The sequence below is a fragment of the Hylobates moloch genome, unplaced genomic scaffold (genome assembly GCF_009828535.3).
Source record: "Hylobates moloch isolate HMO894 unplaced genomic scaffold, HMol_V3 SCAFFOLD_5, whole genome shotgun sequence".
Lineage (NCBI taxonomy): Eukaryota > Metazoa > Chordata > Mammalia > Primates > Hylobatidae > Hylobates > Hylobates moloch.
In genome coordinates, this window is record NW_026652280.1 from 33,644,054 (window position 1) to 33,661,489 (window position 17,436).

At 41.1% G+C, this 17,436-nt stretch overlaps 1 protein-coding gene across 1 annotated transcript in view; it reads left to right on the forward strand.

Annotated features, from left to right (window-relative positions):
- The window catches only part of EPG5 (ectopic P-granules 5 autophagy tethering factor), a 120,906-nt gene that overhangs the window by 43,907 nt on the left and 59,563 nt on the right, over positions 1-17,436 (forward strand). The window contains exons 12-22 of the mRNA XM_058439686.1: positions 1,620-1,635; positions 3,300-3,464; positions 4,373-4,492; positions 5,160-5,419; positions 9,954-10,094; positions 10,539-10,683; positions 10,916-11,113; positions 11,501-11,611; positions 13,609-13,731; positions 14,978-15,144; positions 16,727-16,948. Of these exons, the coding sequence (XP_058295669.1) occupies positions 1,620-1,635; positions 3,300-3,464; positions 4,373-4,492; positions 5,160-5,419; positions 9,954-10,094; positions 10,539-10,683; positions 10,916-11,113; positions 11,501-11,611; positions 13,609-13,731; positions 14,978-15,144; positions 16,727-16,948 (1,668 nt within the window). The remainder of the gene's footprint in view (positions 1-1,619; positions 1,636-3,299; positions 3,465-4,372; positions 4,493-5,159; positions 5,420-9,953; positions 10,095-10,538; positions 10,684-10,915; positions 11,114-11,500; positions 11,612-13,608; positions 13,732-14,977; positions 15,145-16,726; positions 16,949-17,436) is intronic.

Here is a 17,436-nt window from a genome sequence, read left to right on the forward strand (position 1 = left end):
CCTGTTTTGTTGAGCACTCTCACTCACTGGAATTCTTAATTGGATTCTTCTTTCTAATTGTTGTGCCTTCAATTTTTTTTCTTGCCTTAGTGCATTGACTCTAAGCCCTTTATTACAATGTTGAATAGAATTAGTGAGAATGGACATTCTTGCCTGATTTCCTGTCATAGGTGCTTTATATTAAGCTGAGGAAGTATCTTTCTATTTCCAGTTTGCTGAGTTTTCTTCATGAATGAGTATTCAAGTGGTTTTTCCACATTCATATGAGATAATCTTATGATTTTTTTCCTTTATTCTCTTAAGTTGATGAGTTACACTGACCAGTTTTCTAATATTAAATTGCTATTGTGTGTTTCTGGAATAAAAAACACTTGATCATCATCAGGTATTATTCTCTTGAGGTATTGCTAGATTCAATTTGACAATATTTTGTTGACAATTTTTACATATATTCATGAGGGATGTTGCTCTGCCATTTCATTTCTTGTTATGTCTTTATTAGGTTTGGTTTTAGGGCTGTGTTAGCCTCATAACATGAGTTGGAAAGCATTTGTTCCTCCTCTGTTTTTTGAAAGAGTTTTTGCATAATTGCTATTAATTCCTCTTTGACTATTTGATAGAATTTACCAGTGAAATCATCCGGGTCTGGAGTTTTCTTTGTGGGAAGCCTTTTGATCATACATTGGATTTTTTCTTTTTTTTTTCCTTTTTTTTTAGACAGACACTCACTCTGTTGCCCAGGCTGGAGTGCAGTGGCACAGTGTTGGCTCACTGCAACCTCTGCCTCCCAGGTTCAAGCAATTCTCCTGCCTCAGCCTCCTGAGTAGCTGGGATTACAGGCACATGCCACTGTGCCCAGCTAATTTTTGTATTTTTAGTAGAGACAGGGTTTCACCATATCGGCTAGGCTTGTCTGGAACTCCTGATTTCAGGTGATCCACCTGCCTCAGCCTCCCAAAGTGCTGGGATTACAGGCGTGAGCCACCGTGCCTGGCCAACACAGTGGATTTCTTTTTTTTTTCAGATGGAGTCTTGCTGTGTCACCCAGGCTGGAGTGTGGTGGCAATCTTGGCTCACTGCAACCTCTGCCTCCCCAGTTCAAGTGATTCTCCTGCCTCAGCCTCCCCAGTAGCTGGGATTACAGGCACACACCGTCACGCCCGGCTAATTTTGTATTTTTCATAGAGATGGGGTTTCAGCATGTTGGCCAGGCTGGTCTCGAACTCCTGACCTCAAGTGATCTGCCTGCCTCAACTTCCTAAAGTGCTGGGATTACAGGCGTGAGCCACTGTGCCTGTCAACAATTGGATTTCTTTAAGAGATACGGGACTATTCAGATTTTTATTTTTTTCTTGAGTCAGGTTTTGTAAGATATATTTTTAAAGGGAAATGTTCCCATTTCATCTAACTTGTTGAATGTATTGGCATAGAGTTGATTGTAGTAGTCTCTTGTTAATCTTTTAACGTCTCTGGGGTCTTTCATGATAGCTTCACTTTCATTCTTGATAGACAGATATATGCTATGCCATTATTTTGCGTAGCTGGGCTAGATGCTTTTCCGGACAGATCTCATTGATGTACTGATTGTTCTAGCACTACTGTTTTGCTCTTTCTGTTAGACACTTGCAGCGTACAGTAGAACTTTTCTATTTTTGAAATTTTCATTTTACCATTTTATTTGAAAGATGCATATTAATGATTCCTCATGAAAATTTAATTAAGTAAACACAGAAGAATTTAAAAAGGAAAGGAATGGTTTCTTTAAAATTCACTCTTTCTACTGTTTTTTTAAAATTTTGTTTAGGGTAATGGGATCATTTTTACCTCAAACCTCAGCATCACACAGTATACCCATGTAGCACCTGCACATGTACCTTACAAATATAAAAGTTGAAATTATATTAAAAAATTTTGTTTTGGCTTCAGTTTGGAACAGTGCAGGTACCTGATAAATGCCAGTATCTAGACCTTTGTTTTTTGATATGGTAGCCACTAGACACACGTGACTATAGATGGAGCCCTTGAATAGTGGCTAGTCCAAGTTGAAATGTGCTCTAAGTGTAAAATATTCACTGAGGTTTGAAGACTTTGTATTAACAAAAGAATGTACACATCTCAATTTTATCTAATAGTTACAGGTTGAAATGATAACATTTTGCACAGCAGATTAAATAAAATACATTAGTAAAATTAATTTTACTTGTTTCTTTTGGCTTTTAAAAATGTGGCTGTTAGAAAAATTAAAATTGCATATATGACTTGCATTGTTTTCCCATTGTACAGCACTATTCTAGACGTTATAAAATGAATTATTCTTCTGATCAGTCTCCCTTAAGGCATACTTTCTTAACTGAACTCAGATTTATCTTTTTTTTTTTTTTTTTTGAGACAGAGTCTCATTCTGTCGCCCAGGCTGGAGTGCAGTGGCATGATCTTAGCTCACTGCAACCTCAGCCTCCAAGGCTCAAGTGATTCTCCTGCCTCAGTCTCCTGAGTAGCTGGGACTACAGGTACATGCCACTACACCGGGCTAATTTTTGTATTTTTAGTAGAGTTGGGATTTCACCATGTTGGCCAGGCTGGTCTCGAACTCCTGACCTCAGGTGATCTGTCTGCCTGGGCCCCCCAAAGTGCTGGGATTACAGGCATGAGTCATCATGGCCGGCCCAGATTTATCTTAATTTGCACACTTGGATGTGTTATTTTAAAAGTAGTGCTGTAGACTTTCTGTACATAGGATTTAAAAATAATGTGGATTATTTCAAATACGTATAAAAGTAATGAGAATAGTATGGTATAATGGCCTATCATCAAGTTTTAACAATAACTATCAACTCTTGGTCTCTTTGTTGATCTTTTTTCATCTTACCACCCTCCCACTCACCCTACCCCCAGCCAAGATGGCTTGGAAACCAATAGAGTATCTTTTTAAATGCCATAGAATGAATAATTACTTAAAGTGCTAAATTCTTTTGCAAAGTGAATAACTGTCCCCTAATTTATCATGACTTTAAAAATGTGCATTAGTGTGGTGGTTTACCTAAACTGAAGCATACCAATTTGAATATTTAAAAAAGATTGATCTTTACAAAGGATTACAAAATGTGCTTTTGATGTGTCATCAATTTTAATACCCACTTGATTTGGTTGTCTGTGATTTCCATTTCACTTGTCTAAAAATTAAACAAAATCCCAGTTCCTTTTGGAGAAAATTTTTTACAAGCAGTTTAATAATCTAATATGGTAGTAATATAGCATTGTTTCTTTGTTTTAATGATTATTTTTTTCTTTTTAATAAGGTTTCTCTCTACTTGTTTAAAGAACTGCCTTTGTATCTTTGGCAACCTTCTGCATCTGAGATAGCGGTGATTCGGGATTGGTTATTGAATTACAACCTGACAGTGGTGAAGAATAAATTGGCCTGTGTTATTCTTGAAGGACTGAATTGGGGATTTGCTAAACAGGTATGTGTTCAAACTATTCCCTGGAGACTGGAGGTTGTACATACATCCGTTTCAAAGAAGGATTTTCTCAAAACACTAACATTTCTGAGTACCATTTGCAAGGTCTACAAATTCTTTTAGCTGTGTCAGAGTTTAGGATTTTCTCTTTAATTCTCTTTTGCAGAATGAGCAACTATTAAATGAAGATAAATTGTTCCACATTGAAAATTCTTCCCTTTTTCCTTATTCACGTGTATCTGTTTTTGTTTTTTATTTTTATTTTTTGAGTCAGAATCTCACTCTGTCACCCAGGCTGGAGTGCAGTGGCATGATTTGGCTCGCTGCAACCTCTGCCTCCTGGGTTCAATCAATTTTGCTGCTTCAGGCTCCCAAGTAGCTGGAACTACAGGTGTGCACCACCACACTCGGCTAATTTTTGTATTTTTAGTAGAGACAAGGTTTCACCATGCTGGCCAGGCTGGTCTCGAAATCCTGACCTCAAGTTATCTGTCTGTCTTGGCTTCCCAAAGTGCTGGGATTACAGGCATGAGCCACCACGCCCAGACAGTTCATTAAATATTTTTCTGTTTAATTAATTAAGCATCTTCCTGGTTTGTGGCATTGCCCTTGACCCAAAGTGTTTATAGAGATTCTTGGGTGGAATGGGAGATGACATTCAAAGATAACCTTTTTTGGCTGGAGTAGGGGTTAAGTCAGGTTCAAACCCATCTAGGTACAGTGTTATTGCCCTTGACAGTTTTTTGCCTATTGTCATTTTATAGCTTCACTGTGTGGGATGTGATTTTTGGAACATTTAGCTTCTGCATCGAAGATCCTTTTTTACTATTCTGCCTAATGTTTTGATTCAAAGGTACAAAAACAAAACAAAACCAAGGTTGTATGTTTGTGATTCTTTTTCTCTTTAAAAGGCTACCCTTCATCTGGATCAAGCAGTCCATGCTGAAGTGGCTTTAATGGTTCTTGAAGCTTATCAGAAGTACCTTGCACAGAAGCCATACGCTGGGATTCTTTCTGAAAGTATGAAGCAGGTATTTCTTCCTCTTCTGTGTTGGAAACATGAATCTTTATCTTCCCAAGACATTTAGAAATAAAGATGATAGACTTATACTATTGACCCTTAGGTATCCAAAGAACATTTCTAGCAATTTAAGATGTTACAATTGACTTCTATGGTTTGATAAAGATTCTTCTTTAAGAAATAGCCTTTATATAACTATTCTAATATTACAGAATTTGAGTTGAACTACAGTGGTGTGTTAGAGCTTGGTTGTACTGCCTCTGGAGAACTGACTTAAATTTTTAGGAACTTTGCAAGCCAGGTTATTAAACTGTTGGTAGCTTAAAATTGACCATGGTGGGAATTTTTACACCATCAAAATTGGCAAGCGCTGTAGATGAGACCTCTGTCCTGATGGTTAAACTTATTTATCAGCACACTATTCATTGAGCATCAACTTTTATGTCACTTTTCTTTTACATGAACTAAGATCAGGTTCACAAAGTGACTAGCAAGTAAGCGGAAGTTGCGAGTGAGAAATTGCTTTGATGTAGTGCAATAAACGTTAATTGGAGACCAGCAAGTAGAATATTCCTCTCTTTTGAGGGCATTGTTGGTCACAAAAGGAGATGAGTGTATGAGCTTACTGATTTAATTTGTGTGTGACTAATGTGGCTCAAAATAAATAATTGTTTTAGGTTTCATATTTGGCCAGTATTGTTCGATATGGAGAGACGCCTGAGACCTCATTTAACCAATGGGCCTGGAATTTAATCTTGAGGCTAAAACTGCACAAAAACGATTATGGAATACAGCAGAATTGTCCAGCTGTTCCCTTCTCCGTCACTGTGCCTGACATGACAGAGTCACCCACGTTTCATCCTCTCTTGAAGGCTGTGAAAGCGGGCATGCCCATTGGCTGTTATCTAGCCTTATCTATGACAGCTGTGGGCCACAGGTACAGTGTTGGGCTGAACCACTAGGGTTACTGAACCTTGCAGATAGTTCTAGAATTTTATCTTTCGTATCCCAAGTTCTGAGGCCTCTGTGAAACCTATTGCGGAGTAATTAGGGCCAAATAATAATCCTTGATCAACAGCTTATCAAGGGGAGATGCTGCCCAAATTCACATACTTCAGATTTGTACAAGCAAGTCACCTTGTTACGTTATGAAGAGAGTTCTGCTTGTCTCCTGGAGTGGAATGTTCATGTCAGCAGTAGATTCGTACTGTCTTCCTCAGAATTGTGATCAAATAAAAATAATCGATCACCTGTAGTAAGATTTTTGAAAAATTGATCGTAGCCCAACTCAGGCTTCTTCTTTTTTTTTTTTTTTTAAATTTTACTTTAAGTTCTAGGGTACATGTGCACAACATGCAGGTTTGCTACATATGTATACATGTGCCATGTTGGTTTGCTGCACCCATTAACTCATCATTTACATTAGGTATTTCTCCTGATGCTATCCCTCACCCAGCCTCCCACCCCACGACAGGCCTCAGTGCGTGATGTTCCCCGCTCTATGTCCAAGTGTTCTCATTGTTCAATTTCCACTTATGAGTGAGAACATGCGGTGTTTGGTTTTCTTAACTAGAGGTCCTCTTATCTGTCTAGAAGAATGAAATGCCTGACCAGGTCACATGCCTGTCTGACATGAGTCCATAGCTGTCTGTATGTCTTCTACTGGAGCATTTATCACACTGTATCATAGTTAGTCTGTTTAATTTTCTCAGAGGTTCAGTTATATATAACTTCTATGAGAGAAGTGCCCAGGAACGGCATTTGTCTTGTGTTACCATTTTATCACTAGTGATGAAGACTATATCTGATGCAGTAAATAACTGAATGCATGAATGACTTCTCAGTTGATTAAACACCCTTTTATTTAAAGATTCTTTTCTTATGCATTAATTTTTTTCTAGTCTATTCATTTGTCTTCAGACTCTTTGACTCTGCTTTCTGATTCTTGTGTTTTAGACTCACTGTAACACTTTTTAGCATCCTCATTTCAACATCTTGTTCCACATTAAGTGTAATTTCAGTGGGATACCAGTTGCAATCAGCTGTAGTCCTCAGCGTTGTGCTGTGAAGTAGGAGAGATAAAGAATTGTTTGATAGCTTTCCTCGGGTTGTTGACAGTTTTGTTGAGATGATAGGCATAAATCAATTGGCAGTACTATAGAATATAATTGCAGGCTGGATGATATGTGGAGAGCAATGGTTCTCAGCTTCTGCTGTTTTTTAGATTCACTTTTGGAGCCTTTTAAAAATCCCAGTGCAGGGAAAAGGGTGAGAATCCTGGCCTAAATGGGCTGGGGGCCAGTTCTCTAAGTATGTCTAATGTACACCCTGGATTGAGAACTACTTAGAAGCTGAGCAGAAAGAATGTAAAGGAAGGAGAGATCAGTATAGTGGGATACCTTCATAGAAGAGCTGAGTTTTGGAAAGGAGTCTTAAATTAGACAAGACATCTGTTGCAGTTTGGATGTTTGTCCCCCTAAACCTCATGTTGACATTTGATCCCCAGTGTTGGAGATGGAACCTAATGGGAGGTGTTTGGGCCATGTGGGCCGATCCCTCATGAATGTCTTAGTGTCATCCTCTCAGTAATGAATGAGTTCTCGTGTCTTAGTTTCCATGAGAACTGGTTGTTAAAAAGAGCCTGGCACCCTGCCTCCTCCTCACTTCCTATCTCACCATGTAATCTCTGAACCTGCCAGCTGCCATTGGCCTTCTGCTATGTGTGGAAACAGCCTGAGGCTCTTACCAGATGCCCAGTCTTCCAGCCAGCAGAATTATGACTCAAACCTTTTTTTCTTTATTAATTGCCCAGTCTCAGGTATTCCGTTATAGCCGTGCAACATGGACTAAGACAACATCCTAGGCTGATGAGCAGAGTGATGTTGTGTTCCTCTTACAGTTACTTAGTGCCCACAGTTAGTTGAAGATTCAGCTCAAGGGCCGTCTCCTGCCACCTGCAGCCCCTGTACATTCTGAACAGCACCCTCACTGTGTTTTATTGTCATTGTAATCTCCCCCGCTCCTCATGGACTGTTTGCTCTATGAAGGTGGGGACATTGTCTTGTTCAATTGTGTATCTCTAGATCTTATACTTAGTAAGTATTCAACAAATGCTGGTGGGTTGAATGAATGTGGAAAGGATCATCAGGTGTCTGAGTGGGTAAGGGGAGAGGAGGGGAAATGATGAGGAAACACTTCTCACTGATGCCTGTGATTCATGTTGGAGAATGGAGGTGATCAGGTGTTTGGTTGGGCCAAATTATGGAGAGATTTGAAAGCTAAGTAAAAGAAGGTAGAATTGGTTTAGAAAAGAGGAGACCTGATAAGGGTCCTTAGGAAGATACTCTTTATATTGTTTCCAGTGGCTCTAGTGTTATTAACGGCTTCCTGCACTTCAGGTTTCCCATCTCTAAAATGGGACTAATAATAACACCAAACTTACTTTATGAGGCTTAAGTGAGTCAGGACACATGTAGGCCGGGCGCGGTGGCTCACGCCTGTAATCCCAGCACTTTGGGAGGCTGAGGCGGGCGGATCACGAGGTCAGGAGATAGAGACCATCCTGGCTAACACAGTGAAACCCCATCTCTACTAAAAATAAAAAAATTAGCCAGGCGTGGTGGCGGGCGCCTGTAGTCCCAGCTACTCGGGAGGCTGAGGCAGGAGAATGGTGTGAACCCGGGAGGCGGAGCTTGCAGTGAGCTGAGATCGTGCCACTGCACTCCAGCCTGGGCGACAGAGCGAGACTCCGTCTCAAAAAACAAACAAACAAAAAAAACACTTGTAACATGCCTAGAACAGTGTCTGACGTGATTCTCTTGAGTGCAGTTATCTGAACTTAAGTGTTTTTATGATTTCTCGAATTTCTTGTATCCATTCTGGGACCATAGCTGTTTATTCACTGATACTGCTGTAGGCTCTCTCTAGAGATAACTTTTGCTTTGTGCTGATCACTGAATCCTGAATGGGAGTGAGAGTGAGAATGAGCATTTCCTCTCAGGGCTGATCTCTAGTGTAAAACTCCATGATGGGCATTTGGGATTAGGTGTACTGGAATATAGAAGTAACTTAAAACAATTTTAGGTATGGGTGGAGTAGGCCGGGACATAAGTTGTACGTGAATATAATATTACAGACATTGTAGAGAAGTCAGAAAATCACCCAGAATATTTCCCATCATAAAATCATTGATTTTTTTTCTGTTTATTTTCATCCATCATTTTTCCTTTGCTCTTTTTAAAAATGTTTGTATAATTTTATATCTTTAGTTTTTCACTTTACAATTGTAAGTAGTTTCCTTGTGGCATAACCTTTGCACAATTACTTTATTTTTTGAAATGATTTTCAACCCCAGAATTAAAGCGTATAACCAAACTGCAGAATTAGGAAAGTGGAGAAAAAGCCACTCACTTCTGCCACTCTTGTACAATGACTCTTTTGTTGTGACATTGTCCCTGTATTCGCCTCCACAAATAACTTTTCTTTACTAGTAGTTATGATCATGAGTATAAAATTTTATGTCTTATTCCCTAGCATCTTTATAGCAGAAGTGTTTTTCCACATTGCCTTTGGTCATCATGTGTATTATTTTAAAATGATACAATAATATTTCCAATTGAAAGGATTTTTCTACAATTTCCTTAAGTCGTTTTCCACCTCTCAGTTTTAGAGTTAAAAATAAACCTGAAAAGCACCTCTTTACATGGATCATATTTTATATTTTTTTCCATATTCGAGATTATTTTATAAGGATAGATTCTTTGAAGTGAGGCAGAGAATAAGAAAACTTTCATGCCAAATTGGTTTTAGCAGAATTTTGCAGTTTATGCAGGTCGAGTATCCCTAATCTGAAAATCTAAACTTTGAAATGCTCCAAAATCTGAAACTTTGAGTTCTGACATTGCACAAAGGAAATGTTCATTGGAGCATTTTGGATTTGAGACTTTTGGGTTAGGGATGCTGAGCTTATAAGTATGATACAAGTGTTCCAAAATCTAAAATACTTGGTCTCAAGCATTTCAGTTAAGGGATAGTCAACCTGTACTGACAGATTGAGGTCACTGTTGAGTCTCCTCTTTGCTGTGATACCTTGTGGGAATATCCAGACAAAGAGAGTCCCTGTGGCTCTTAGGAGAAGCTCTTTTTGAGAAATAAAATATGGTAGTAGAGGGCGTTCTGGATTAGAAATTTGCAAACTGGGGTTCTCATTTTGACCTTACTCGAGGAAATTATGTGAATTTGGGCATGATACTTCACCTTCCTCATCCATAAAATGAAAATAAAGATTAACTTTTAAGTTTCTTTGCAATTCTAAAATTCTGGGTTTAGTATTTCTGTGTGAAGATTGGGTATAAAACATGTGTTGGAGACCTGAGATAACCCAAGGTATTGAAGGCTCATGACTCATCGGAAGAACAGAATTTTATGAACCAGCTCCCTTGTATATTCATTGCCTTTCTCTTTTTCCATAGCATTGAGAAGTTCTGTGCAGAAGGCATCCCACTGTTGGGAATTCTGGTCCAGTCAAGACATTTGAGAACAGTGGTCCATGTCCTGGATAAGATTCTGCCTTTATTTTACCCTTGCCAGTATTACCTTCTGAAGAATGAGCAGTAAGTGTGTTCCATCTATGGCAGGAGACTCTCTTAAGCAGTCCAGCAAGTACAAATGACTGTGTCTTCTGGTTTCTTAAGTAAAATAAAGGGAATGCTATTTCAACAGTGTATTATGGGGCAAAAATATTCTGCACCCCAGTTTAGAATGCAGGTTGATGAACAGTGGTTCTAATAATGACTCCAGTTTTTTCCTCTAATGGTGTTTAACTTGCATGTGTTTGTGTGTCGTGGATCTGTTCTTACACCTCTGTGGGTAGATATAATTCCTTTTAACCCATGTTAAATGTAAAAACTTTATTTTTCTAGAATCCCTTCTTAAATAGTGCTTTGGTCGAAAAATGGGACCAATTTAGGAATTTTCTGTTTCCTCATAAGTAATTAGGGAAAATTCTGTTGAGTCCTGATCGGAAGGTAAAGTGCGTCCTCCTGTGTGCTTGGCAGGTTTTTGTTGCATCTCCTCTTGTTCCTACACTTGGACAGCGGTGTCCCTCAGGGTGTCACACAACAGGTCACCCACAAGGTGGCACAGCACCTGACAGGAGCCAGCCATGGGGACAACGTGAAGCTTCTCAACAGCATGATCCAGGTGAGGGCCCTTGCAAGCCCCCAAGCACACTCTCCCCTGTCTTCCCAACCAAGACCTCTAGTGTTAGCACACTTAGGTTTTAGTCATTTCAGATCACTTGGCTCAGTGTGCTTTTGGCCAAGAAAGGCAATAGATTTGGGCTTTGTAGTGGAGGTAGATAGTATTTTGTTGCTATTTAAAAAATGAGAGGCTGGTTGTTATCTTTCCCATCACATGAGCCTTTTCTCCACAGGCACACATATCTGTAAGCACTCAGCCCAATGAAGTGGGCCCCGTTGCTGTGTTGGAGTTCTGGGTTCAGGCTCTCATAAGCCAGCATCTCTGGTACCGAGAACAACCTATCCTCTTCCTCATGGACCACTTGTGTAAAGCAGCTTTTCAGCTGATGCAGGAAGACTGCATACAGAAATTACTCTACCAGCAACATAAGGTAAAAAACCTGTTAGAGAATTTATCTTTCAGTGATTGGCTAGATAAAGTAGCTTTCTAAAAAGATTCCCCCAAATACAGTTTTCAGTTCTACTCTGTGGCCATTGCCTTCTTTAAGCTTTGCCTTAATGGCAGCTTATCCCAATAATCATAGTCCACTAGCGTAGACCCTAGGGAAGTTGGAAAGGACACCCCAGGAAGTGTCTCGCTTATTACATTTGGCTGTAATGCTCTGCCTTGGACTATTGCTGCTGGTGGACTCATCCTTGAAATCTCTGTCTTATCAGAGTCTTGTATTGTAGTAAGACAGTTGCTGATACTCTTGTAAAGGTCATTGATAAGATTTTCCTTAAAGCCTCCTCTCTCTGCTCCACATCTCCCGGTGTAGAATGCCTTGGGTTACCACTGTGACCGGAGTCTGCTCTCGTCTTTGGTAAGCTGGATTGTGGCAGGCAACATCACTCCTTCCTTCGTGGAGGGCTTGGCCACACCCACTCAGGTAGGAAACTGAGAGGATCATTTGTTATCTTTGTGAACTTTAATCTCATGATCATCCTTACAAAGAAATTACTAATAGTCTAAACTAACTTTTATTTAGCACTTACTCTAGTGTAGGTATACTTTTTCATTTAATCTTTACAGTAGCCCTTTGGTGAGGTTGTGCTGTTGCCATTCCTGTTTTACAGAGGAGTTAACTGAGTTTTTTTTTTATTTTTATTTTTTTTGAGATGGAGTTTCGCTCTTGTTGCCCAGGCTGGAGTGCAATGGCACGATCTCAGCTCACTGCAACTTCTGCCTCCCGGGTTCACACTATTCCCCTGTCACAGCCTCCCGAGTAGCTGGGATTACAGGCATGTGCCACCACGCCAGGCTAACCTTGTATTTTTAGTAGAGTCAGGGTTTCTCCATGTTGGTCAGGCTGGTCTCGAATTTCTCACCTCAGGTGATCCACCTGCCTCGGCCTCCCAAGGTGCTGGGATTATAGGTGTGAGCCACCGCGCCCTGCCTGAGTTTTTTTTTTTTTTTTTTTTTTTTTTTTAATTAAAAAACGTTTTTGGATACAGGGCCTCACTTTGTTGCCCAGGCTGGTCTCAATCTCCTGTTGTTGAGTGATTCTCCTGCTCCCAGCTTCCCTAGTATTTGGGGACTACAGGCACACTACTGTGCCTAGCGGTAACTGAGGTTCAGTGGAATTAAGGGCTGTCTCAGGAATAGACAGCTCTTGATCACACCCCAGCCAGCCGGACTGCAGAGACTGCCCAGCAGCACTGCAGAGAGGTTTAGAGTGGGCACTGGAGCCAGACAGCCTGGGTTTCAATCTGGGTTCTGCTGTTTGTTAGCTCTGTGCCTTGGGCAGCTTGCCTACCTATCTGTCCTCAGTTTTCTCAATTGTCAAATGGGAATAATGATGGCACCTATATGTAAAGCATTTAGAACAGTGCTTAGCACATAACCAGTGCTCACTGAGTGTTGGCCATTGTTATTGTCATCATCAGCAGCAGCATTATTTTTATCATTACCACCTCTTAGACTTTGTGTATAAAATTATGTCTGTTTCATCTCTTAAATCAGTAGTAACGTTCTTCAACCTCTTATTCGTCTTACTTCTTGCTCTTCTTCCCACCTCTCATGGATTGAGCTGGAACAAACTCCTTGCTGTTACGTAGACACGTCCCTGGCTTTTCCTCTTTTTGTCTCTGCCTAGCGGATTCTCTTACCAGCATGCCTTTCCCTCTGACATCTACATAGAACCTTCTCTGATATAGCACTTTACCTTGACTCAGTCCTCGTCACTGCTCAACTTCACATTTTGCTTACTTACATATTAGTCTTGTCTACTCCAGTAGATGGAAGACTTCTTTTTTTTTTTTTCTTTTGAGACAGAGTCTCGCTCTGTCGCCCAGGCTGGAGTGCAGTGGCGTGATCTCGGCTCACTGCAAGCTCCGCCTCCCGGGTTCACGCCATTCTCCTGCCTCAGCCTCCCGAGTAGCTGGGACTACAGGCGCCCGCCACCACGCCTGGCTAATTTTTTGTATTTTTAGTAGAGACGGGGTTTCACCGTGTTAGCCAGGATGGTCTCGATCTCCTGATCTCGTGATCCGCCCGCCTCGGCCTCCCAAAGTGCTGGGATTACAGGCTTGAGCCACCGCACCCGGCCTATGGAAGACTTCTTAAAGACAGAGCCCCTGTCTGGTCCTCTTTCCTGTCTCTCTTGCACACAGATCTTGCCCAGTAAATACGGAGTTAATGAGCATCTTCTTGTACTAAAGTAGCCTTTCCAAAGGAATGTAACATTTTCCAATGATCTATTTTATTTAAATTTATATCTGCGACAAGGATATAGGTAGGTATAAAAAGGTGTTAATTTTAGAAACTGCAAATATTTGTTGATTGAGCTTGAGATAGGAAGAGAGTTTAAACTGTGGAATATCAGGATGTATTTTGTCAGTGGGGCGAGCTCCTCCTTCCCCTTCCCATTATCTGGTGTCATTGTAGGTCTGGTTTGCCTGGACAGTGCTCAACATGGAATCCATCTTTGAAGAGGATTCCCAGCTCCGGAGAGTTATTGAAGGGGAATTGGTGATAAACTCTGCTTTCACCCCTGACCAAGCTCTGAAGGTACAAATAGCAGTTCTGCATTTGAGTGGTAGAAAGTGGCTTACACTTTGATGCTGATGGATTCACCCGTAGCTTTTGGGCTTTTGTGTTTTATTTTGTTGTGAATGTTTGGAAAGCTCAGCAACCAAACCAATACTTAAAACTGTGTAATTGAAGAGTACTTGTTTCTCAAGGTTTGTTTAACAAGAGTCTCAGCCTAGTATTTGAAGGCTGGATCATTGCACATGTGACGGGGGTTGTCATTGCATCCCACGTACATCAGAATTCCCTGGAGAGCTTGTTAAAAAGCAGATTCCTAGACCTCACCTTCTGGGATTTGGAGTCTCTGAGTCTGGAGTGGGACAAGGAGGTTATTTTTTGCAACTCCCAGCTGATTCTCAGGCTTACTAATGTGTGGAAAAGACTGGAATAAGGCTTTAAAGACCTTCTATTTTAGTATAGATTTTGCTTTTGGGTTTCAGAGCCTGTTAAAGAATTTGCTTTTGGGTTTCAGAGCCTGTCAAAGAATTCAGCATTCTCGAATGTCTTTTTGAAATCTGAATTTTCAAAAGATTGATAAAGTTTGACAGTCACATAGTCACATTTTCTTTTTTTCTTTTTCTTTTTTTTTGAGACAGAGTCTAGCCCTGTCGCCCAGGCTGGAATTTTACAATGGCACAATCTCAGCTCACTGCAACCTCCACCTCCCGGGCTCAAGCAATTCTCATGCCTCAGCCTCCTGAGTAGCTGAGATTACAGGAGTGCACCACCACACCCAGCTATTTTTTCTATTTTTAGTAGAGACAAGGTTTTGCCATGTTGGCCAGGCTGGTCTTGAACTCTTGACCTGAAATGATCCACCTGCTTTGGCCTCCCAAAGTGCTGGGATTACAGGTGTAAGCCACTGCCCCCCAGCTTTACTTTTAGTTTTCATATCATTCTATTCCCTTGCACTATAACGTTGTATTTGCCAAGGAATTTCAGAAATGAAAATGAGGTTAGGCTAGATGACTCTTAAGACCCATACCCATTTTGGGGTCTGTGAAGTGTTTTGACAGAATAAAAGCTGCCCTACATGTCTTGTTACCAAGGAGGTTAAAATGTTAACTAGTGGATTGGAGAAGTGAGTTTTATGTGACTTTTAAAAACTATATTATTGAATTGAAAACGGAATGTTTGGTGTTTCAGTTGGATCACTTAGAAAGAGTTAACTGTTTGCATTTATGTTCATTTTGTGGTTACTCAAAGCCCTTTTTTTTTTTTGTAGAAAGCCCAGACCCAGCTGAAGCTCCCCATCGTGCCATCCCTCCAGAGGCTGCTGATTTATCGCTGGGCCCACCAGGCTCTGGTCACGCCTTCTGATCACCCCCTCTTGCCACTCATTTGGCAGAAGTTCTTCCTTCTGTATCTTCACCGTCCAGGACCACAGTATGGGTATGGTGCCCAGTATTGTAGGTTTCTGTGAGTCCATTTCTGCCTTTGCACTGCTCTCATTCTTTGTGTTCTTAGACTGTGGAGTGTGAGTTGGAATCATTCTTTGGTGATCCCTGGTGAGGACTCTTTCTCTGTCTCTATGTTTGACATTTATTAGACTGGATCTTTTTTGAGTTGCTGGTGTCTTGTGGCAGCTTCTCTTTACCATCTTCCATGACCAGTGTAGTAAAGACAACACCCTGGGATTGAGCAAGCTTTCATACAGAACTTCTGGAGATGCAAAGGGAGAGCAACTGCCTTAAACTGAGGCAGCCTGTGTGACCATCATGGGGCTTGTGGGAGGGGACCTTGTGATGAGTGGTGCACGTGTGAACAAAGGCCAGGCTTTGTCTGTCACCTGTGGGTTGTACTTGGGAATATTCAGCATTTTCATGGGATTCATATGAAGATACTCTACCCAGCCAGAGCCATCCACTATTACCAACCATTGCTCTCTAGCTCCTGCCTCAATTCCTCATTCCCTTAACTTACTCATTTGAAATATATAGATACTGGCTGGGCATGGTGGCTCACACCTGTAATCCCAGCACTTTGGGAGGCCAAGGAGGGAGGATCACTTGAGGTCAGGAGTTTGAGACAAGCCTGGCCAACATGGTGAAACTCCGTCTCTACTAAAAATAGAAAACTTAGCCCAGCGCGGCCGGGTGCGGTGGCTCACGCCTGTAATCCCAGCACTTTGGGAGGCCGAGGCAGGTGGATCACGAGATCAAGAGATCAAGACCATCCTAGCTAACATGGTGAAACCCCATCTCTACTAAAAAAAAATACAAAAAAATTAGCCAGGCGTGGTGGCGGGTGCCTGTAGTCCCAGCTACTTGGGAGGCTGAGGCAGGAGAATGGCGTGAACCCAGGAGGTGGAGCTTGCAGTGAGCTGTGATCGCGCCAGTACACTTCAGCCTGGGCGACAGAGCAAGACTCTGTCAAAAAAAAAAAGAAAAAAAAAAAGCCCAGAGCAGTGGCGCATGCCTATAATCCCAGCTACTTGGGAGGCTGAGGCAGGAGAGTCGCCAGGAGGTGGAGGTTGCAGTGAGCCGAGATTATGCCACTGCACTCCAGCCTGGGTGACAGAGCGAGACTCTGTCTCAAAAAAAAAATGTATATATATGTGTGTGTGTGTGTGTGTGTGTGTATAGACAGTTAGATAGATAGATAGATAGATAGATAGATAGATAGATAGATAGATAGATAGATAGATAGATAGATAGATTCTTAGTCGCTTCTATTTTAGTTTTTGCCAGCTTGCAAGTTCTTCAAGAATAGAAACCATCTTTAATCTATGCTGTACCTCTAAGTAGAGATGTCTTAAATTTGTGTGGCATTTCACACTTTTTAAAACTACTTTCATATACACCATCTTGTTGGACCATCAAAATAATCTTTGAGGTAGAAATAATAGGTATTAATTTAATGGTGTATATCCACAATCACAGTAAATTGCCTTGCTAATTAACTGCTATTTTATGCCATACAGAAAGTACATCGTGTTTTGAAAGGTTATAGATCTGTGCTTGTGTTTTTTAAGGTTACCCATAGATGGCTGTATTGGAAGAAGGTTTTTTCAAAGTCCTGCTCATATCAGTTTGTTGAAAGAAATGAAGAGACGTTTGACCGAGGTGGCTGACTTCCACCATGCTGCAAGCAAGGCCCTCCGTGTTCCAGCAGAGGGCAGTGAAGGGCTGCCAGAGAGCCACTCTGGCACCCCTGGTTACCTGACTTCACCAGAACTGCACAAGGAGCTGGTGAGGTGAGTATGGTTATTTAGCCACTTACATTGTTGTTTGCAGCACAGGTACTATGCTGGAGCAGTTAACTGTGTTACAAACTGCTAGATGTTATTCTCTTAACACGGTTAGATTGAATATGGAAGGTGGCTTTGATATAAATTTGCATCTTGAAATGTTTCTCTTTTATATTCCTCAAGAGAACTGAATCAACAGTTTGGATGTACTTGTGTCAAGTGCCTGTAGTCTGAGTGATAAATCCTCTTCTACTTCTTTATGTAAAAATAGAAATAAGCCAAATTTTATCATAGCAGGTAAACAACTATTAAAGCCTGCTAGACAGCCTGGGCAACATAGTGAGACCCTATCTCTACAAAAAATAAAAAAAAATTAGCCAAGCCTGGTGGCATGCACCTGTGGTCCCAGCTACTTGGGAGGCTGAGGTGGGAGGACCCCTTAAGCCCAGGAGGTCGAGGCTGCAATGAGCCATAATCATGCTACTGCACTCTAG